General features: G+C 38.7%; 1 protein-coding gene and 1 non-coding gene across 8 annotated transcripts in view; both read right to left on the reverse strand.

Annotated features, from left to right (window-relative positions):
• Positions 1–10,107: 10,107 nt before the first annotated feature.
• The window catches only part of LSM14A (LSM14A mRNA processing body assembly factor), a 53,153-nt gene continuing 39,614 nt past the window's right edge, over positions 10,108–23,646 (reverse strand). For 2 of the 7 annotated variants that reach the window (XM_070450991.1, XM_020897733.2), the window contains 6 exons: positions 22,462–22,638; positions 22,110–22,175; positions 18,342–18,524; positions 18,065–18,236; positions 16,718–16,949; positions 12,120–12,542 (listed from right to left, as the gene is read on the reverse strand). In XM_070450991.1, the coding sequence (XP_070307092.1) occupies positions 12,504–12,542; positions 16,718–16,949; positions 18,065–18,236; positions 18,342–18,524; positions 22,110–22,175; positions 22,462–22,638 (869 nt within the window). In that variant the 3' untranslated portion in view covers positions 12,120–12,503. Of the gene's footprint in view, positions 11,491–12,119; positions 12,543–13,489; positions 13,527–16,717; positions 16,950–18,064; positions 18,237–18,341; positions 18,525–22,109; positions 22,176–22,461; positions 22,639–23,646 lie in introns of those variants that run through there. The other 5 variants (XM_020897736.2, XM_020897737.2, XM_020897738.2 and 2 more) reach the window with 5 other exon arrangements.
• Positions 20,599–20,705, reverse strand: LOC139030065 (U6 spliceosomal RNA). The gene has a single exon (XR_011482384.1). It is a non-coding gene; the product is annotated as a U6 spliceosomal RNA (small nuclear RNA).

A 23,646-nucleotide genomic window follows, 5' to 3' on the forward strand; every position in this document is an offset into this window, starting at 1 on the left:
TGTAGTAAAAGTGCTTTTTCTTTTTTGGCCACACCACGTGGCTTGCGGGATCTTAGTTCCCCAAGGAACCCAGGCCCCAGCACTGAAAGTGCTGACTCCTAACCAGTGGACCACCAGGGAATTTCCCAATTCTTTTAAAATGTTAGTCAGATTGTCACTCTTCTTTCTATTCAAAACCCTACAACTGCTTCCCATCTGGGAACAAATGTCAATGATTAGTGCGGACTCCACTATTCCTTCCCTGTCAAGACTCCACTGACTCTAACCTCAAATCCCACAAGCCTCTCCTCCCTTACTCTGTGCTGCGATGTGCGCAGTCACTCAATCGTGTCCAACTCTTTTCATCCCCACGGACTGTAGCCCGCCAGGCTCCTCTGTCCATGGGGATTCTCCAGGCAAGAATATTGGAGTGGGTTGCCATGCCCTCCTCCAGGGGATCTTCCCAACCCAGGGATCAAACCCAGGCCTCCTGCATTGCAGGCGGATTCTTCACCGTCTGAGCCACCAGAGAAGCCCATGAATACGCGAGTGGGTAACCTATCCCTTTTCCAGGGGATCTTCCCGACCCAGGAATCGAACCGGGATCTCCTGCATTACAGGAGGATTCTTTACCAGCTGAGCTACCAGGGAAGAAGCCACTCCCTCACTCTACTCCAGCCATAATAGGTTCACTCCTGCTTCAGGGTCTTTGCAGCTAAAATTTTCTATGCTTGAACATCCAGTCAGCTTCTTGAGTCATTTATCAAATGTTAGGTTCCCTAACATATTTTAAATTGAAGCAGCAATCCCCACTCAAGCCCATACACCCTGTCTTGTCCTCCCTTCTTGGTTTTTTTCTCCACAGAACATAAGAATCTTTTTGGTCATGCCATGTGGCTTTCAGGATCCTAATTCTTTGACCAAGGATTGAAGCTGGGCCCCTGCAGTGAAAATGCGCTGAGTCCTAACCACTAGACCACCAGGGAATTCCCTTAAGCATCTTAACAGACTACACATTTAATTATTTGTCTCCTCCCAGAACACAAGATCCAAGAAGGGCTGGTTTTATTTTGTTCACTGTTGCTTAACCTGCAAATGAACTATACCCCTTGCATATAAAGGCTCAGTAAAGATTCGTTGAATAGCTTTCTGTTTTCCACAGAAAACCAGTAAAACTAAAACCAAAAGACTAGGGATGGGAAGGGATGACAGTATGACTGAGGGTTTTCATTATAAGCCCTCTGAGGCATTTAAATTGAAACACATGTGTACACATATCTCTTATCAACATAAAACATTTTAAAAGTAAGAGACATTAGATGTATTTAGAAAGTAGAATTGATAGAACTTGCTAACAGGCGTGATGCTGGTGTAAAACTGAAGGAAATGGTGTCAAAGGTGACTTTCACATTTGCAGCACAGTTGAGCTAGTAGATGGTGTTGCTACATCCTAGATCAAAAACACTGGAAGAAAAGCAGAGGGAATGGGAATTCCCTGGTGGTCCAGTGGTCAAGACTCAGCGCTGTCAATGCTGAAGGCTCAGGGAACTACTACCCCAAAAGCTGAGTGGCCAGCCAAAAAGGAAAAAAATAAAAAAATCCATCACTTTAGTTTGGGCAACATTACATTCAAGAGGTTACTATAAGACTTTTAATGACAAAATCAAGAAGTGAGATTCAGGGATGTCCCTGGTGGTCCAGTGGTTAGGACTCAGCACTTTTACTGTGGTGACCCTAGGTTCAATCCCTGGTTGGGGAACTAAGATTACACAAGTGGAGCAGTCAACCAAAAAAAAAAGGGGGGGGGGTCAGATCCAGACTTAGAAAAGATCTGTGTTAGATAAGTGAATATGAGAATAACTCCATAGATAGGCCCCCACCCCCCCCCCCACCCCCGTGCGCCAAAAAACAAGTGACCTTAGCTAACAGGATCACAAAGGTGGTTTTCCCATCGTGAGGCTTTTCCTGATGTGCTACCCCTGTGATTTCCCCAAATGTGGGAAACTCCACTGAATAATTTGTGGTAGTATGTGTGTGTGTGTTGAGGGGAGGACAGTGAGTGGCAGGGAGAATAGGAAAAAAAGCTAAAGTCGAACCCTGAGGACACTAATATTTTTAAATGGGGTGACTGTAGAATCAGAATTAGGCAGACTGAGGAGCAGCAGCTAGAGGCGTGGGAGGAAAACCAGGTGATTATGGCAGCCAGGAAGACAAGAGTATTTTCAGAAGGAAGAGGTGGACTGCATGGAATGGTTCTGCAAAGCATGTAAGAGAGGAAAACTTTGAAAGGCTCACTGGAGATCATTAGTGACCTTACCAAGAACTGTTTTAGTGGTGCATGGGAGTGGAACAAGGGGGGCTAAGAAGTGAAAGGGAGATGAGGTGTCAGATAGTTAAGAGCTCTAAGTAGGAACTGGTAGGATGTAGGATTCAAGGATAATTTTCTTAACAAAGAAGCTTGTAACATGATAAATGCTACATAGTTACAACTATATGTATACTTTATTGTTTTGCAGATACTGCCTTTTTTACAAACTGAAGGTTCTGTGGCAACCCTGTGCCTAGGAAATCTATCAGGGCCATTTTTTCCAACAGCATTATTTTAAAAATAAAGGTAATGTACATTGTTTTTTAGGCACAATGCTATTATTGCACATTTAATAGACAAAAGTACAGTGTAAATCTAACTTTATACTAGGAAAAAAAAATTTGTCTTTTTCTTTTTGTCTGTCTCACTTTATTGTAATGTTTGCTTTACTGGGGTCTGGATCTGAACCCACAATATTTCCATTATGCCTGTATATATAAACATATGAATATAAACATATGAATATGCCATAGAATATGCTGGCATAATAATTAAATGTGAATGGGAAGAATCTTTAAGGAAGAAGTTGAATACAGGCAGAGAGGTAACTCAATAATGTTAAGTCTGGGAATGGGGATGGTGGGAGTTAGGGAAACAGAACATAGGCAGTTTTTTGATCTGTGGTCTTTTGTTTTTACAGGACAACCAGGATAAGGCTGGGTGCACAAGAGCTTAGCATAGAGTATGGTTTAAGTGCCTGAGGCAGTTTCCATCCAGTGTCTTCCAGTTTTTTGAAATGTATAACAGGGCCATTTGCTTACTAGAGAGGTGATTGCAGAGTAGTAGTATGTTTTGCTGGCAGTGTTGAGGGCCCAGGAGAGAGCAGTCAGGTTTATAGTGGTACTAATACATTCACCTGTGAATCTCTTCCACAGGACACAACCCTCTCAGTGAATACTGACCATGTGGGCAGGTGGCTGTTTTCAGGGTTGAAGTTTCTCTAGGCAAGAACACAGAAAGTTCAGAAAAGCACAGGAGTTTAAGGTTTGTAGGAGAATGACGGTTCAAGGAGTCTAGGCTAGTTGGAAATAGGAAACAGGAAAGCAAAAGGTGGAAGCTAGTTAATCCAACCAAGGTAGAAAGATTCCTGACCTGTAGGTCTGCACAAACCAAGCTGAAAGCAGTTACTGAGCAAAGGAATGGTTAGGTCACTCTGTGTGTATTTATTATTTCTTGAGCAAGTCAGTTGGAACATCAAAGTGTGAGGTGTCTAAATCCATGATTCAGAGATGACGCAGTTGAGGCTGATGGACAAGGTCCAGGTGTGTCTACAGGTTTGGATGGGAGGAAATGAGAAGGTTATGGGATAAGGAACAGGAAGGAACCAGGGTGTGGGGTGGGTCCCCAAGAGTTTAACACAGCAAGGCTGACTACTATCCTTTATAAAGACAGCTTATAAGTTCAGTCCTGGCTGACACCTGGAAACTAGGATTTGAGGAGGGTTCCCATCATTCCCAGCATGGATCAGAGTGGCTCAAGAACTGTTTGCACAGTCAATGTTGTTTACTTGTGCTTTCGAATCTGGGACTTTAGTATGTGCCACACAGAAGGTGCCTACATAACCAGACCCCAATCAAAACCCCGGGCCCTCAGTTGCTGAGGGGGGTTTCCTTGATAAAAAACATTCCATACAGGTTGGAACAATTTGTGCTTGGGGAATCAAGTATTGATACATCCTTTGTGACACCCTCTGAAAATCTGAGCCTGGTTTGCTCCAGACTTTGCCCACATATTTTTTTCTTAATTTTGAGTTGCACCTTTTTAATTTTGCTTTTTCTTTAATTTTGCCCTAAGAATGACAGTCCTTGAGTATGATGATCCTGGGGACTCCCAACACAGATGGGTAAACCACATAGATGAATTCACTTGGAGAAAGACAGGAATAATTTTTTTTAAAGATGGTAGTCATCAGGTAACCAGGAGAGTGAGAGGATCACATAAGCCTCAACAGAGTAAGTGGGGGTTTTACCAGGAAGGGAGGGAGGAAGGACACCAAGCCCACACCCTCAACATTGGTTTGTAGGGCAAGGAATACTCTGGTGCTGCCACTGGGAAGGGTGGTGGGTAGAGCAGTGTCCTTGGGGAACAAAGGCTCGGCCCGTGGAGGAGGAGTAACCCAGGATCTGCTCTAATATACACACCTATGTCTACAACTACAGCACACCAGGGTTTCTGGTACTTTATTCTCATGTTACAAATTCTTTGCAGAAGCACACTTGTGGAGTGGCACCATAGCTAGGCACTGTTATCCTTCACAGCAGTCCAAGTCCTTAAGTGGTCTAAGTCAGTGTTCCTCTCACTGACTCCAACTTCAGCTTCTCTTGAGGAGGAAAAAAGCAGTGCCAGCATTATTTTAACAGCCAAAAGCTAGAAATGACCCGAATGTGGTATCAACAGTAGAATGGCTAAACCGTTGTTTCTTAACACAACGGAATATTACATTGCAACGAAAATGAAGAGTCCACAGCCAAACACTACATGGATGAATCTCACAAATACAATGTTGAGCTAAGGACAAAAGAGTATATACTGTGTAATTCCACTTATATAAATAACAGGCACAAGCAAAAGCAACCTATGTTGTTAAAAGTTAGGATAGTGGTTAACCTTGAGGGGGTGGGAGCTATTGGAAGGGAGTTGTAATGGGCTTCTGGGTACTTTTACATAGGTAATTATGATATGTGTACTTGTCTGTGTACATACCATATTTTAAAACCGAGCAGTGCTACTCAATACACTACATTAAAAAAAGTAAGTTTCACAACAGTATGTATACTATGAACCTATTTTTGCCAAAAAGCACATGCCTGCACAGAACAATGCCGCCTGGAACACACAGCCAAACGGTGTTATCAGTGGTCAGCACTGACGTGGAACTGTAGACTTTCTTTCTTCATCTTTTTATAAACCATCTTTCATATGGCCCATATCCTTTTTACAATGTATTACTTTTACAAAAATGAAACCACACCTCATTCCTTCATAGACTGCAACCTGCAAAGCTTCAATACCCATTTGGGGACAAAGAAATGCTATTAACTTAAAACACTGGAGTAAGGGATAACTGCCACCCAACTAACCCATTAAAAAAATTTACAAAACAATTTCAGCACAAGCAAAATCCTCAACTGCAGTGCTGGGATTTGCATTCTCATCAACAATCCTGTGTAGGGCTAGCGCTGGAGGATTATCAGGATTAAATGAGAACCAGGATGACAGAAGCACACTCCAGACATCCAGTAAACATGTTCCTGTCCTCTGTCCTGCGATGACTGTACATCATTCACTGGAATTCATTTCAATCTCGCCTGGGCCCAGGCTTCTCCCACTTCAAGCTGGAATCCTCTCCTCTCTGCCCTTCTACTCCCAAACTGCTCTTCAAGTCTGGAGGCAAACGCAAGCCTTTCTGGGTCATGAGCTCCTCGCTGGCCACTCTCAGTTGTTTGTGTGTGCCTAGACTATGAGTCACTCTAAGAAAGCCTTATTATTGAACTGAAATGTGCTTTGGCCTCACATGGCTGCTCTCTTTCTTTACAAACCACAATATGGACACCAGTGTGTTCAGGTTGATTTTGATATGTTTATGAGCTAAACCTGAAAACATTTTCATCAATCAGCCAAGTCTGTTAAATATGAACCGAGCTGGAATTTAAAGAACACCCATATCACTGGCTCATAGCTCAGCACCATCATGGAGACCAGAAACCACATTAGATTCATAGTCTCACTATGTGCTCTTGGGGTCAGATTTATGAATGTCTCAAAACCCACAAAAACTTGCTTTTACAAACCCTGGCCCTGAAAAACAGGATACAAACCTCTGCGTCACTCCTCCTCAGGAGGCTGGGAAGCCCCAAGAGCAGGACCTGGGTCCTCCATCTGTAGCTTCCCAGTGTACACACAAGCTGACCGACTGGTTGCTGCTGGTCTCTGAGACTGCTGCTCAGAGGTAGACTCTCCTTTGTGTCCCTTGCCTGACTAGCTCCTGGGCCAAGTTGTCGTCCCAGTGTCTATCCTGGGAGAACCTAGGGCAGCCTGCTCCGTGCAAAGCCCCATTAGCACACTCAGATTCAGAGATTAACGGTGCTACTTTACTTCCCTAAGTTGAATTCCCATTAGTACCTGTCATCTTCTAAAATCAGTCAAAACAGGTAAACTAAGCAAATTGGTGACATTTGAGCTCCTCTGAAAGTTCACTCACCTTCATTACTTTATACTGTGATACTCTCCCCACTGTCACAGCTTAAGCCAGCTTATAGTCTCTGAACCAACAGGGCAGGGAGATCCCGAAACACTGAATACAGACCCGATTAGATAGATGTGAGCTACGACCACAGGGTTTTGCGGAAACAGCAGCTTTTTTTTCAGGCAGATAACCCATGGAGACAGGGACAAAAGCCATGTAAAACTGACACACAGAAACAACACAACACACTCATTTCCTACATGCTGGGAACTGAGCCTCAGTACTCAAAGCAGCTGAACATTGGAGGGAACAAGTCTCCATCTTTCTGTTTCCCCCTAGATTCTGTCCTGCAGACATGCACCCTCTCCATCACTTAGTTCTTTCCCTCTTCATGATGGAGCCACAATTTAGATATACTGAATCTGGAACAATAGAGAAACGATTAAAAAAAAAATAGTTCTACGTGGAAACCTCACCAAGGCCCTTAACATGGAGGGGGTTAAGTTAGATGAGCCAGCTGCGATGTTTTAAAATTGGCTTTCTAAGCCCAGAGATAAATCCACGAACCTATGGTCACCTTATCTTCGACAAAGGAGGCAAGGATATACAATGGAAAAAAGACAACCTCTTTAACAAGTGGTGCTGGGAAAACTGGTCAACCACCTGTAAAAGAATGAAACCAGAACACTTTCTAACACCATACACAAAAATAAACTCAAAATGGATTAAAGATCTAAATGTAAGACCAGAAACTATAAAACTCCTAGAGGAGAACATAGGCAAAACACTCTCCGACATAAATCACAGCAGGATCCTCTATGACCCACATCCCAGAATTTTAGAAACAAAAGCAAAACTAAACAAATGGGACCTAATGAAACTTAAAAGCTTTTGCACAACAAAGGAAACTATAAGCAAGGTGAAAAGACAGCCCTCAGATTGGGAGAAAATAATAGCAAACGAAGCAACAAAGGATTAATCTCAAAAATATACAAGCAACTCCTGCAGCTCAACTCCAGAAAAATAAATGACCCAATCAAAAAATGGGCCAATGAACTAAACAGACATTTCTCCAAGGAAGACATACAGATGGCAAAAACACACATGAAAAAATGCTCAACATCACTCATTATCAGAGAAATGCAAATCAAAACCACAATGAGGTACCATTACATGCCAGTCAGGATGGCTGCTATCCAAAAGTCTACAAGCAATAAATGCTGGAGAGGGTGTGGAGAAAAGGGAAACCTCTTACACTGTTGGTGGGAATGCAAATTAGTACAGCCACTATGGAAAACAGTGTGGAGATTTCTTAAAAAGCTGGAAATAGAACTGCCATATGACCCAGCAATCCCACTTCTGGGCATACACACCAAGGAAACCAGATCTGAAAGAGACATGTGAACCCCAATGTTCATTGCAGCACTGTTTATAATAGCCAGGACAGGGAAGCCCATCAGCAGACGAATGGATGAGGAAGCTGTGGTACATATACACCATGGAATATTACTCAGCCATTAAAAAGAATTCATTTGAATCAGTTCTAATGAGATGGATGAAACTGGAGCCCATTATACAGAGCAAAGTAAGCCAGAAAGATAAAGACGTGTTAGTATACTAACACGTATATATGGAATTTAGAAAGATGGTAACAATAACCCTATATGCAAAACAGAAAAAGAGACTCAGATGTATAGAACAGACTTGTGGACTCTGTGGGAGAAGGCGAAGGTGGGATGTTTCAAGAGAACAGCATCGAAACATGTATATTATCTATGGTGAAACAGATCACCAGCCCAGGTTGGATGCATGAGACAAGTGCTCAGGCCTGGTGCACTGGGAAGACCCAGAGGGATCGGGTGGAGAGGGAGGTGGGAGGGGGGACCGGGATGGGGAATACATGTAAATCCATGGCTAATTCATTTCAATGTATGACAAAAACCACTGCAATGCTGTAAAGTAATTAGCCTCCAGCTAATAAAAATAAATGGAAAAAAATAAAAATAAAAAAAATAAAATAAAATTGGCTTTCTAAACCTGGCTCATCAGAAGTACCGTGGGATTTTAGTTGCCAGTTTTCACAGCAGAACTTTAAAATCACACACGCCAACTGTGGGGCATGGCAGTTTGTACTTTAAAAAATGCTCCTCAGCTGATTCTGGTAAGAAATTCATGAACAACTGATGGAGAAGAGGATGAATTGGTAACTCCTAATGTGATAACCAGTTTTCAACATGCTGACAGTATTCCTGAAAGTAAGGTTCTTTTCCTTTCACATACCATATAGATTCTTTAGTAAAGTTTTTTTTTTTTAATCTGGGGGCGGGGGGATTCCCCACTCATTGCCTTTCCATGCAGAGGGACTTTAGTATTTCTGTAAATGGAAGGGACACTGCTGCACTTTGGACTGGATAATTGATTAAGGGACACCGTCCAGCAGAGAACAGGATATTTACCATCCTGGAGCTTACTCTTTAAAAGTCAGTGGTGTCTCAAATCATTCAAATCATTGTGATAACCAGAACATCTGCTTTCACATTTCCAAATGCTCCCCAATGTCAGTTCACCCCTGATTAAGAGCCAGTGAGTTGAATGAACATACCTGACCTCTCTTGCTAGCCCTCACATCAAGTTGTGCTTTTGGAGGGAGAAATGGTCTCTCCAAAGACAAGTTTGGAGGGCTCAGCCCTCCCCTTTTCCCTCTTTTGCACCTGCCTGCTTGTAGAGCATGTATTCTAGTCTGAGGTTGCCAGTTTGGCCTGTATCTGGCTGGCTTAATCTCATGTCATGGATTGTAACTAAGGAGCATGCTGCATGCTAGGAGGGGGAGAATGGGCTTCTAGCTTTACCTAAACACCTACGACAATATATAAATCCTAGGAAAAGAGAAATTAACTTTGCTAATTTTAAGGAGTATAAACCCTTATGTGTTAAAGATGCCTTGTACTGTATTTCTTTCTATTGTAAGGAGAATATTAGAGTTTAAAGAGAAAGAACTTTGACGAACATTTTTTATTGAATAATTTTATTCTGTCTCAGAATAAAAATCTGCTTTAATATTGCAAGGTGCACTGCAGGTATGTCATGCTGCCAGTTATTATTGGGGTACCAAATGCCCCAGTCAATGACCCAGAGGGCTTGAAAAATGCATGAATTCATACTTTCAGAGCATGTAGAATTGGTATTTACAGTTTTTCTTTTTTCTTCAAAGTAGCCCAGGATATCTCGGACAGTCTACACAGCTATTGTCATAGCACTTGCTTTGATGTTCTGAATGTCTCAGAAATGTGGTCAATATCATAATTTGTGGGTCCTCCAAAAGATTTTGTTAACATGCAAGCAAACAGTATTAAACAATATCATCTAAACTATGGCTGCCAAGTACTGGACCTCAATACTGAAACTGAATTACAAAACATTTTCTTGTAGAGCCATACAAAAGATATAAAATTAAAATTAAAAATATCAACCACCTTTAAATATTTCAATTCTCCTACAGTGCAGTTTTTTGTATCTTTACCACTACTGATTATTTTAAGGAGAAAGTTAACAAAAATCAAAATAGATAAAAATATTTAAATCTTTGGATCCCTTTATTCCATGGCCTTCATAAAAACACAAAAGTGGCCAGATTTCCACCCCCACCACTACAGCTTAAAATAGCAAAAAGATTTACTAACAATTTAACATTAGCAATGAACTCTATACTGAGTCATTTGTGGGTCACAGGCCTAAAGACCAGTGTTATGGTATCTCATAGGCTGCCAAAATAGTTTCTAGCACTCTGAATCCTCTTGAAATATAATGGAATGAGTCAAATATCACAACAAAATTCCAGGCATATCAGGAAGAACAGGTTAATTGACACCTAGTTTTATTGTCTTAAAAAAGGGGGGATACTTATTTGAAAATACAGCTAATACATTCTTATCTATGATTATTTACATTTGTATACTGAAAATATCTATTATTTGGATAAATCCTGTGATATGCCATTTGCTACAAAATAAAGTTCTTACAACAAGCATGAGTAATTTATCCTTTTTAGATAATGAATGTATCAAATCTTCATTTATGTTCCAAACATTAAAAAAAAAATCAAATCAACAATCTTAAGCCTCAAAAGCTATGAAAAAAAGACCCACCCACAGTTCTGCTCCTCAGCACATCAACTTCTGCAAGGACACAGTATGTTTGCTGACTTTAAAATGTTTATTCTTTAAAAAATTAGTTGCTTTTTATACAGCTATACAAAGTTCTTAATGTTTCTTTGGCAATGGGATATAATGGAATTTTACAACTATATAAAAAAGTTACCTTTGCCTAAGAAACAGTATTTACTGTGTATACATAGTTGACTGACAAAATTCTCTACCATCCAGCACCCTAATTAATTGACAAAATAAGCTACCTCAAAAGGGATATTACAGGATTTCCAAAAAAAAAAAAGAAAGGAAAAAAAAGAAAAAAGGAAAGAAAAGATATAGACAGACAGACAGACAGACAGATACACACACACACACACACACACCCTTCTGTGGCTCAAAACACAGTATCACGGCCCTATCTGCAGGCAACTTGCAGGAATTGCCAAATACAATTTAGTGATAAGAAAAATCCTTTCAGTGATGAAAAAATACTTATAAGTTTCACTGGAGTACTGCTTTAGTTTAACTATACATAAGAAATTACTTAACCTTCTGCTATTCCAAATATAATTAATGCTCATTTTTTAAGATGAGCCTTCCCCCCCACCCCCAAAAGTAACTGCATTGTATCTCTGAAATTAAGCAGAAAAACAAACAAACAAAAACCCAGTGCTGGTGACAAATATACAGCAAATTCACTTCTTCATTCTTCTCAAAGACTGAAACCAATGCTCAGGACCACGAAGAACTAGAAATCCATCTATTTTTAAAGACTTGTTTGTAGACTATGCAGCAACTTTGTTGTCTTTCTAAAAAGGAAAAAAAAAATTAGCTCATGTTTCAAACTACTGGGGTTTATTAATAAGTATTTCTCTCTACTTTGCTTAAGTATATTTTTCATTACCTTTAAATTAACCCTCCTCTTAACTTTCACGTATAAATTTGTTTCACTGATTTCCAGGAAACACTTTTTATACCTTACACACTCAAAAGTAGCTCATTATTGCTAACTGTATTTTCCAGTTAATAGAGGTTAAAGCAGTGGTACTATCAGAGCAAGAAGTTCCCCTGGTTAAAACACAGGTATGCCCTACTACCTTTGGTGCTGTCGTAATAATTTCAAAAAATAATTAAGCCTTGACATAGTAGTCAAACTCATCAAATACAACTGACAACATATACTGGAAGAAGATTAATAAAATCCCTAAGTCTTTGATATCTTTACTAAGCAATAAAATATCAGGTGGCAAAATAATATTTCTCTTCAATGTTTCAAGCCAGGAGAAAGCAATGATTTGAAAAATTCATTTTAAAAGGACTTTTATGAAAATATGAAATAAACATGAAATATTAAATATAATTAAATACATATTAAATATTATGATTTAAAATATGAAATCAAGTTCTGAAAACTAGAGCACTGTCTGTGATTTTAAAAAAAAAAAAAAACTAACCAGGGATAAAAAGCAATAAAAATGTCAAGGAGCCTCTAGTTTTCCAGTGAGATTAATTCTAAATCAAAGGCCTGTACACATAAGCCAAGGGAAGGGCTCCTCTTTTCCTCAGGAATAGCTGCTACCATGCGCTGATTTTTACTGCCGATTCTTATCCTGACTGTTAGAAACACACATTCTTTGTGAAAAACTTTATCTGCTTATACAGAAACCATTTGTACAATGTTATTAAGTTAGAATACCAAGAGCATGGGATTAGTTGATGCAGAAAGAAAGCTGAAGACGATCCTGTTGTCCCCACCAAGGCCAAATTTCACATGCCCCCATTTTTTTCTTTTTTTTTTTTTACCTTTCAGAAAGCCGTATGATCAATCCAGACCTTCTAGGGGTTGAAATGCTGTGGTTTTCTGAAAGGTGAAAAAAAAAAAAAGGAAGCAAGAAAGAGAAGAAAAGAGGGAGGGAGGAGGCAGAAGGAGGGGGAGACAGAGAGGTAGCAGGAAAGAAAGGAGAAAATAAAAGGGGCAAGGGAGAGAAAGTACTATGCTGAGTCATTTCCGATACCTGTCTCTGGACCCTCTGTGAAGAACATAAGACTCAAGTGGAAGGCAACCTATCTCACCCACCATGGCGGCTCAACCTCCCTAGCAGCAGCATATAAAATAATAGTGGGCTACTCTCTTATTATGCGCAGGCTCACCTTCCACTCCCAAAAAATAAAGAAAAGAAAAAGCACTACAGGCCCAAACTCACCCTAAATTTATGTTTCTAACACTATCCTTAAGGAAAACGCAGAAGTCAAGGAGTGAATTTTGGCTTGATTAGCTTGTATCTAGATCAAGGAAGTTAACTCCTCTGGGTTCCTGGCTTCCTAACTATCTACTGGGAGGAGGGTGGGAGAGGTTCTAATTTGACTGATATTTCTGAAGAATCCTTAAAAAACAAAAAACCTATGATTCCATCTTTACCCATGTTTGCATTAAACAACCAGACCTACTTATAATGTTTATGTCAGTGAAGCAGAAAGAAAAAAGCTAACTCATTACATGAAGGCTGCTGCAAATATCATTGCACTTCATCTCTGAGAAGTACTACTAGATGTTTCAGAACAAGTTTAATCCTTTGAAGATAAATCTCCTTTATGTAATACTGGTCTCTCACTATTTCCACTTTTAAAGGTGCTAGACGGGATGATTTGGAACGAATATGCTGCTGAGAAGGTCCAGGATCTAGTGGTAGACAGAAGAAGGATCATTTAACTTTGGAATGAACAATCAATGGGTATCCACACTGATGGACCTTTAGCCTCACTGAAGGCTGATGTAACTTATTTCTAATCAACACGCTACATACTTACTTCAAGCTCACTATGGCTCCACGCTGGCATAGGTGTTCTGGTGGAAAGAAAAGTAAAATATATATTCACTAATGCCAAGAGGTCCCATCTAGTTGGTGATGCAGAACAAAACAAAACACCTGAAACAGGGAATATGGGTATACATAAAATGTGTGGTGACGAAAGCAGATGCCATAGGAGGTCAGAAAAGAAAGAAAGCAGAGGCGGAGGGAAGAGAAATTTCTAAGGAGACAGCAAACCTTAGGCAAGACTGAAAGGAAACCTTTGACTTTCAGCCATGTCTGTCTTTCCACTGGATTACAATATCAAGAAGGCTCCAAGTGTTTTGTTACCACCAATATCTAGCACAGAGCTTGGCATATACTAAAAATGCAATGTATTTGGTCAATGAATGAAGTTTAGTTGTAACCAAGCAACCATTTAAGAGATGATTAAGAGTTAACCTATTTGAATTAGATAGTTTAAAGGGTAATAAGAAATGGGGCTGGATATAGCAAGTGGGACTCTCATAGGGTAAAAAGAGCAAGCAGTGTAATGTCATGTTAGAACCTTCTAATCACCAGCCTAAGGTCCACTCAGGTTTCACTCCTGGAAACAACCAAGCAGAGGCTGAACTATCTACCAGGGATAGCCTAGTATGGATAAAGACAAAGGCAGGACTTCCTTGGTGGTCCAGTGGTTAAGAATATGTCTGCCAATGCAGGGGACAAGGGTCCAATCCCTGTCTGGGAAGACCCCAACTTTTGAGACTTTGATGATCTTTAAAAAGTGTATCTGAAATAAATCTGTTCAACTCTCTACCCACAAATGTCAAAACTGAGGGCCTGATAGGTTTAACAACTTAAATCGATGCCATACTGGCAAAGATTACAAAAATTCTCATCAGGATCATGGTCTGATTTAAATGTAGTTTTTCTCAAACCAAGGTGACTCAATGTGGTCTTCAACAAGGAGCTGCCATAGGTTCTTCAACAGGTAGCTGATATGCCTGAAGTGAGGAAAAGACAGACTGAAGGTCTGAAGAGCAATCAGTGGGTTACTGTGGTAACTGGCAGAAATATCTCAAAGGAATGAATGTGGTGACACGGACATGGATACTCTACCACCAGGGTGACCAAAAGAACACCAAACTGATGTGATGGGCAAGTGAGAAGATGATGAGGTCATTCTGAGGAAGGTTAAGTTTAAGCTGATCACAGGACACAAAGCAAGTAAATACAGAAATATGTAGGTCAAGGTCCAAGGTCCAAGTTAAAAAACTGATTAGAAGCTATGAATAGATCAGCTCACAGAGGGGAGGGGGAAATCTCTGCAGGAGAGGAGAGAGGGAGGAAGACAGAGAGATCAAGCCTACACAGAGTACAAACATGAACACGATAGAGCAAACTGAACACTGCAGGCAGAAGGAATGGGTAAAAAGGTTGTAGTTGTGAGATAGGAATAAGCTCGTAATTAAACAAGAGCAAAAAGCTCTGTGTATCTGTAGCGGAATGGATGACAGAAACGGCTTGCAGTCCCACTAGCAACAAGAGCTAGAGAAAGTACTAGACTTCTGACCTGGAGAAGCAAGCAGATCATGAAGTACCTTATAGGTTGTGGTGAGGAACATACTTGAAAAATATCAAAAGTATTTATGGGGGAAAAAAAAAAACCCAGGAAGAAAGACTCCAGGTTGGGTGGGTAGTTATTAGTGTCAAATACTGCAGAGAAATGAAGGGCAAATATTTGCAAAAAAGCTATTGAATTTGCTAAGCAGAAGGTCACTGGCAACCTCAAGAGGAGTAATAGTGGAAAGTAAGAAGCATTCCATGGTTCCTAAGACACAGTCTCCAAGTTGGAATGGCTATTTTGGAAGTCAGAAGTCCTGCAGATATATCAGGCTGTGTCTACCATGGCTGGATGTCCTGACCTAATTATCTGAGGCTAATTTTCAGCAGTTTTGGTTGTGATGATACAGTATCAAGAGCATTAAAAATAACAGAACAGATCCAAAAGTCACAATTAATGATCCTTCAAGAGGAATCTCAACAATGACCAGTTTTAAATATAGAAGAGTGAAATTCCTGATAGTGGGTCTTTTAAGTTTCTAGCTGCCTTCTGTAATCCCTAATAGACTTCTTTATGATGGGATTTTGATCCTTATTATATACTTTTCCTCTCCACTATCCCTAAAGTCAATAACTAGGATAGTAACATTGACTTAAGGACTCCTTTAAATAAATTATACATATATTTTTTATACAAGGTCCTACTGTATAGCACAGGAAAAGATATTCAATATCCTATAATAAACCATAATGGGAAAGAATATGAAAAAGACTGTGTATATGTGGAATATGAAAAAGACTGTGTATATGTGTGTGTATGTGTATATATATATATAACTGAATGACTTTGCTACACACCAGAAACTAACATTGTAAATTAACTATACTTCAATTTAGAAAATAAACTACACATATATACATACTATACAGAGCTACAGAAATTTCAGGCAGCAGTTTCCATATGCCAATATGATATTTTTAAGACCACGGTAAAATAAAAAAACAGGGAAAATGTAGTTTAGTTTTCCACAAAACTAATTAAGATCATGGACTGAGGAACAAATATACTAGGTTCAAGATCCAGCATCATCACTTATTAGCTAACCTTGGGCAAGTTTATTTAATATCTCTTTACTCATTTCCTCATTTGTACACACAAAATACGACGTTAGCTGTATAAAATGCACAGGTTTGTCTTCCATTCTGGAATATGTTCTTCCTAGATTCTTCTGGTATTAAAGCATACTTTGTAACATGAAATAAAGGTGATATAATATGGTCCTTTTTTTATATTGTGTAATATCTTTTAGTGATCCCCTGTGCCTTCAACAACAAAACTTTTTAAGAAAAAGAAATTAAGTCAGTCTCTAACAGTTTTTTGGAAGAAATTTCACCAGTCCATGAAATATGAAACAACGGTTCTATAACAGAAGATAAAAATATATTTCTCTCACTTCCTCCAATTGAAAAGAAAATAGTTAAAAAAATTAGATCCATTAGCCAAGAAGTTTCTGCTCCTTAAAATTATATAAATATCATAATCAAGTATATCCTCCACTGAGAAGTCAAATGGAAGTTACACAAATGCCCTAGAACTACTCACTCCCAATAGATAAAAATTTAAAACATTTTGAGTTTCATATAACTGCAAGCCAACCCCAAAGCATGTAATAATACTTACCCTATACTCAAAATCTGCAAACTCCCTGCCCCCACGACCTCCTCTGAATCCACCACGAAATCCTCGAGGAGTGGTGAAGGTACCACCTCGGCCACTACCACGTCCTCGGCCACCACGGAAACCAAGACCCCCTCTGCCTCTGTACCCTCCACGGCCACGGTTTGGACGAAGCGGGATTCCAAATGTTTCTGCATTTAATCTTCTCTCTTCAGCCCAGGTTGGTCTCCGTTCTCTATTATGAGGACAAATAATCTTTAGTATATGAAGTTTTTTTTTTTTTGGAGTGTATAAACTTTTAAGGAATATTTGCCAGCAAGACTATGTAGCACTTAATTTCCAAACTGAGCCTAAGTAATTCCTAAGTATCAAAAAAACCACAAAAAACAAACAAAAAACCCCACAAAAGTAACTAATCTAAGTCACCACAAGCTGTCCATGGCAATATATTCCTATTATATTCTGTTACACTTCATGTGAAAATATGACTGGTATTGTTTATTGCAAATGCAGCTGATGATACAAAGAAACTGAATAGTCTAAATAAACGGGACTGGCAGTTGACTCTACCCTCCAATCAGCCTCAAAGGAAGAAAGGGAAAGCAAACCCTGCCTCAGTATGGGAGGAGATAAAGGGTTGATTCCCAAGATCCTACTAGGCTCCTGGTCCAACCTCTGGACCTGATGCCTAAAGCTTCTGAATTGCTGCTGCTGGCCTACAGCCCAATCAGATTCAGCATCATCACCAACCATGTTTAAACTGAAGCAGACAACCACCACTGGGTGGCACCAAAATGCAGTCAGCAGAAAGACAACCTGAACCAGGCAGCAGAAGCTCTGGAACTCTAGTTATGCTGAGTCCTTTAATTAACCAGCTTTTGGATTCATATTTACTGCAATAGAGCAGAGTTTTACTACATCAGCAACCTTCAACTGAACTACATTGTAGAGGGGTAAAGTAAAAGGTGTTTAGATGTTAGATGAATGCTTCTATTTTAATTACTAATTTTCGAATGTGAATGCATCCCCAAACAAAAATATATGATTATTTCTTCTTTTCCAAAAGTAATGTCATTTAAAATTTTAGTATAAGTTATTTTCTTTTGTCAAAACATTAAAAAATTGTAGTCATTAGATTTTTTTGGGGGGTTGCACCACATAGCAAGTGGGATCTTAGTTCTCCAATCAGGAATCAAATCTGTGCCCACTGGGAAGCAAGGATCCTTAACCACTGGACCATCAGGAAAGTCCCTAGGGACTTTTAAGTATCCATTTCACTTTGTGAATTTATCAGGAATCATTTCACACTTCAACCTCCTAATTGCATAAAAGCAGCTTAAAAGACTGTACCTATTATCATCACAAGAAATATTATCAAAGAAGGATTTAGTTTTGTCATAATAGCAATTAGGTCCAAGTGGATCTTCTTCGTCTGCATTTCCTTCACTGTTTTGGGTATCAACTCCTGAGTCTCCTTTATCTTCACCGTTGACAGGCTTCTCCTGTTTCTCAAGTTTATCTTCTAATAAAAAAAAGCAGATACCATATAAGTTAAGATTTGGCCTAAATATCCATAATTCACATGGTCAGAAAAGAGTATTCTCTGAGGAGAAAAATAAAAACCCACCTTTCAATTTAAGTTTATTATGAAACTCTCTGTCAATTTCCTCCTTGTTAAATTGTGCATTTGCACTTTCAAAGTCAAAGTCTTTCTCAAATTTCATTGGACCATCTCGTCGAATACCAAATCTTCCTCTGCCACCTCGATGACCCCCACGCCCTCTCCTTGGAGCTGAAGGAGCACCTGGAACTATATTAATAAAGAATAAGCTGGTTTAAAGCAGAAGCTATTATTATGGTCTTTATGGTCAACAACAGAAATGCTTATGTCTCTATACATCTGACTATATTTGTATTTTTTTAATATAAAAAAGAAATGAAGTTTCACAAACATTTAAGACGTAGTAGACTGAGAAGAAAGTGAAAGTCGCTCGGTCACAGCCAACTCTGTGCAATCCCATGGACTATACCGTCCATGGAATTCTCCAGGCCAGAATAATGGAATGGGTAGTTGTTCCCTTCTCCAGGGGATCTTCCCAACCCAAGGATCGAATGCAGGTTCCCCGCATTGCAGGATAATTCTTTACCAGCTGAGCTGGTAAAGAAGGAAGCCCAAGAATGCTGAAGTGGGAAGCCTATCACTTCTCCAGTGGATTTTCCCAACCCAGGAGTTGAACTGGGGTCCCCTACATTGCTGGTGGATTCTTTACCAGCTGAGCTACCAGGGATGCCTCCCTAGACTGAGAAGACTGCACATAAAATTTATAAATATGAAATTTATAAATGTCCTTAATGAAATTTATACCTATGGGGTCTGTATTCAAACATGCTGCTGATACAGTATGGTAGCAGTGGTTTAGCTGCTAAGTCGTGTCCGACTCTTGCAACCCCATGGACTGCAGTCCACCAGGCTCCTCTGTCCATGGGGTTCTCCAGGAAAGAATACTGGAGTGGGTTGCCATTTCCTTCTTGAGGGGATCTTCCTGACCCAGTGATTGAACCTGGGTCTCCCATATTACAGGTAGATTCTCCACCAATTAAGTTATGGCTGATACAGTACACAAACAAACACTTTGGGAGATTTCTGCACTACATTACTTTGTTCTGCTTACATCCCTAATACCTATGAAGTGTCAAATGTATACTGGGTTCTCAAAATTTAGGAGGCCTTTTATGGAAATGATCATAGAAACCAAGATTTACAGGGAGAAAAATAAATGAGCACATTAGCACAAACTGCGAGATAACTCAAAAGACAAAAAGCACCACATCTCAACCCCTCCAACCACTTCCTGTTTCACCTTTACTGTCTCTCTCTAAATAGATCCATATTATTCAAAGAGATTCATATTATTCTTCCTGTATCTATCCTTTCTCTACAATTTAATACAATAAGATTTATGAGGCATGGTAAAGCAATACCAAAGTAGCATAAATTACAGTGAAAATTTGAGAATCCAAATAAGAGGAACAGTTAAGAAAAAAAAAACTATAAGAGAAACATGGGATAGTTATTTGATGAGTTAACAGAAAAATATGGGCTCTAAGCCACCCTGGTGACTTAGAAGGTAAAGACTCTGCCTGCAGTGCAGGAAACCTGGGTTTGATCCCTGGGTTGGGAAGATCCCCTGGAGAAGGGAATGACAACCCATTTCAGTATTATTGCCCAGAAAATACTGAGGACACAGGAGTGTGGTGGGCTACAGTCCACTGGGTCACAAAGAGTTGGACATGGCTGAGTGACTTTCACTTTTTTCACTTTCAACAGAAAAATACAGAGCACAAAGCAGGATGAATTCAATGATTATAATTATGTGAAATGTTTAAAACATAATGACTACAGAGTAATAGACATCTCTGTGCTCACTGGTCTCTAAATAAAATTTTGCAAATTGTCCAAGTTTGAGAAAACAAACCACAAAAACCCATAGCAGTATAGCCAGACACTTAAATCTGGACAGGCAGGATGTTTAAATATTCAGCTTTACTACTGAAAATGTCTTGGCCATGAACCAGCAAGTACAACATGATATTTCTGTTTTAAATTTTGAAAGGTAGCGAAAGGTACTTTTATTTATTGTTTGACATGGTTTATTTATTTGCTTGCTTATTTGGCTGTGCTGCATGGCTTGTGGGACCAGTTCCCTCAGCAGGGACTGAACTTGAGTCTGCGGCAGTGAGAGTGCAGAGTCCTAACCATTCGACTGCCAGGGAATTCCCTATTTATTTTTGTAACTCAAGTATAGTTGATTCATAATGTTGTATTAGTTTCTGATGTATAGCAAACTGATTCAGATAGACAGACACACACATTCCTTTTATATTAAAATATGAAATGCTTCATGAATTTGCATGTTATCCTTGTGCAGAAGCCATGCTAATCTTCTATGTATTGTTCCAATATTAGTATATGTGTTGCCAAAGTGAACACTACTTTACTACCATGATTTTATTTCACTACCATGATTTTTGAATGATGGACGCATAGTAATTATTTTATCTTGAGAAGAGAGTTCTTTTTTGCAAATTAAAAAAAAAAGTGAAACACAGTAAAACCAAACCCCAACCTCCGTTAATTCTATAGCACACAGCATAAATAAAAACACATAAAAAAAGGTACAGAAGAAAGTGTTTTCTAGCTTTCTAAACCTAAAGATTATCTCCCAATTATTATGTAATTAACTTATCACACACTGCTTTTTTTTAACTTGGAAGAGTTTTAAATCATAATTTATTCTCTAATGAATATGAAAATAATAAAACAGATGGATTTGGGGTATATTACAGATTACCAAAAAGATCAAGTATACAAGTATTAAGTCAATAATTTTGAAAGAAAGTTAAACTTCTTTAACAATTACTACCAAAGAAAAAAAAGGACTTAATTTTAATGAGAAAACTCAAATTTTTAAGGTACAGATAATTTCATTATTTCTTAAAAAATTTAATTTTACTGAAATATAGTTGATTTACAATGCTATGTTCATTTCTGCTATATAATAGCAAAGTGATTCAGATATATATATATATATATTTTTTTCCCATTATGGTTTATCACAGGATATTAAACACAGTTCCCAATGATTCCATTCTTTTTTCTTTTCTTTTTGGCTGCACCATATAGCTTAAGGATTTAAGTTCCCAGAAGAGGGATTGAATCCAGGCCATGGCAGTGAAAGCGCCAGGTCCTAACCCATGGACCACCAGTGAATTCCTGATTCCATTTTTAAAAGCATAGAAAACAAAGAAAGCAATTTTATAATGCTAACATGAAACTGACACAAAAACATAAAAAAATACAAAAGACAGTACAAAAGAGAAAGCCATTAAACAATATAAAATATAAAAGTATACAAATCTCACTAGCAAATATTTAAGAATATATTAAAAGACAATTGCTTACCATCAAGTAGGTTTTATTCCAGACATGTAATGATGATTTAAAAAAAAAAATCTTTTGAAATAATTAGCTTAAAAAATGGAAAAAGTAGTACAGAGTGCCCATCACCCAGCTTCCCCTCCAACAGTAACATCTTGATTATCTATTGTACATTATCAAAAACTGGGAAGAACTACACTAAGATCTCAATAGTTTTGCATGTACTCGTTTTTTGGTATGTCTTTACATACAGTTTTATGACCTTTTGCTACATACACAGATCCACAGCACCAGCACCATAATCAAGATAACACAATGAAACTCTCCTGTTCTACTTCTGTATAGCTACCAAACCTTGCTCTTCTTTTTTAAAAATAGTAATTATACATCATATACATTTCAAATGTTCAATTGAAAAGCACAGGATTAGACTTTCATATCCGAGTAACAACTTACCTATTTGTCTCTTGCTATCATTTCTGAGTTGCTCATTTTCTGGTCTTGAGACTTTATGTACTTCAACTATAGAATATACAGAAAGTGACAGTCAACTTGGGACACATAATCAAAAACTTCTGTAAAGTCAGAAATGGAAAAACAAACAAACCCAGAACAAAACCAAATATCCATATAACCCCACCACCATCACTACTTTGAGTAGAATTTGAAAGACTGAACAAACATTCTCTCAAGTTCAGTTTAAACCTTCTAGGATCATTTCACATAAAGTAAATCTTTTTAATGAAAATAAGTTGAATGGAAGATGCTGACCGGTCAATTAAGAAATAGTAAACAGCTAAAGTTCTACCTCGCCTGTGCTCTTGATTCTCTATTGGTTTTTGGCTGGTAGATGGTAAAGGCCTGGTTGATACAGGGCTCCTTCTCCCAACAGGTGCTGGAGCAGGTAAGTGGGCCGAGGCGGTCTGTACTGCTTGTTCCATGGTTGGGCTTTTTCTCAAAGGGTCTAACTGAGGGCTTGAACGACCTAAAACGTAACCAAAAGATAAGAAACTACCCTAACCTTTGGGGGTTTCAAAATAATCTAGACCCTAAAAAAACATCTAGAGCTTTATTTCCACCAATTCAAATCCTTTGCATAATCTGAATCCATCTACTCACTAGACCAGAGCTTAAAATTGTTTATCTTTAGTGGGCTGGTCACTTAACTACTATAAAAAAAAGAAAGAAAAACAAAAGTAAAAATAAACCCCACCCAAACAAACAAAAAACTCTGAAAACTGAATCTGTATGTCTACTTAGTAGAATAAGGTTTAACTTTTATTTTTTTTAAATTGCTGATGAAACAAAATTCCCCATGAATATTATCAAAGAGCATTTAGGCAGATCAGATGTAGGCTTTCTCCAACAACCACAATCACAAGATTATATTGACACTTCAGTCATTATTTTCAGAGGCTTTAACTTTTTTAGTGTTTTCTGAAGATATGTCTCAAGTGATACACTTATAAGTATTATAAAGGAAGTGAAGAACTAGAAAGTACAAGGAAGTTCTTCAATACCTTAGGGACTTGGGTAATTAATACTAAAAGACCAGTAACAAATAAAACCTTCAGATAATTACACAATAACCATACTCAATCTTTGCTATTTGAATGATCTCTAGGCAAGTTTTTGCTAAATATGGGTTTTATACTTACAAATTCCATTTTTCCTTTTATTAGGTCAGAGCCTGGTCACAGTATGAACAGAAGAATGTAACACTGGGTGCTCCCATCACACTTTTTGTCCCCTATGTTCGCTGTAAATCTCTGCTTAAGGTGCTCTCACATCACGTGATATTGTACCAAAATAGGTTTTGCTTTAAAAAATTGTGCTCACTTTTATGTAAAAGAAAAAAAACTCCCCAAATATGCTGCAAATTACTATCCACCTGTGCTATATGCACAGGCTCCAAGCTGGTGACCTGGCTGAGTGCTGATAGCACACTGGTGGTTGTGCACCAGGTGCTTCAGGGATTGCTTATCAGTATCCT

Source organism: Odocoileus virginianus, chromosome 20, assembly GCF_023699985.2.
Source record: "Odocoileus virginianus isolate 20LAN1187 ecotype Illinois chromosome 20, Ovbor_1.2, whole genome shotgun sequence".
Lineage (NCBI taxonomy): Eukaryota > Metazoa > Chordata > Mammalia > Artiodactyla > Cervidae > Odocoileus > Odocoileus virginianus.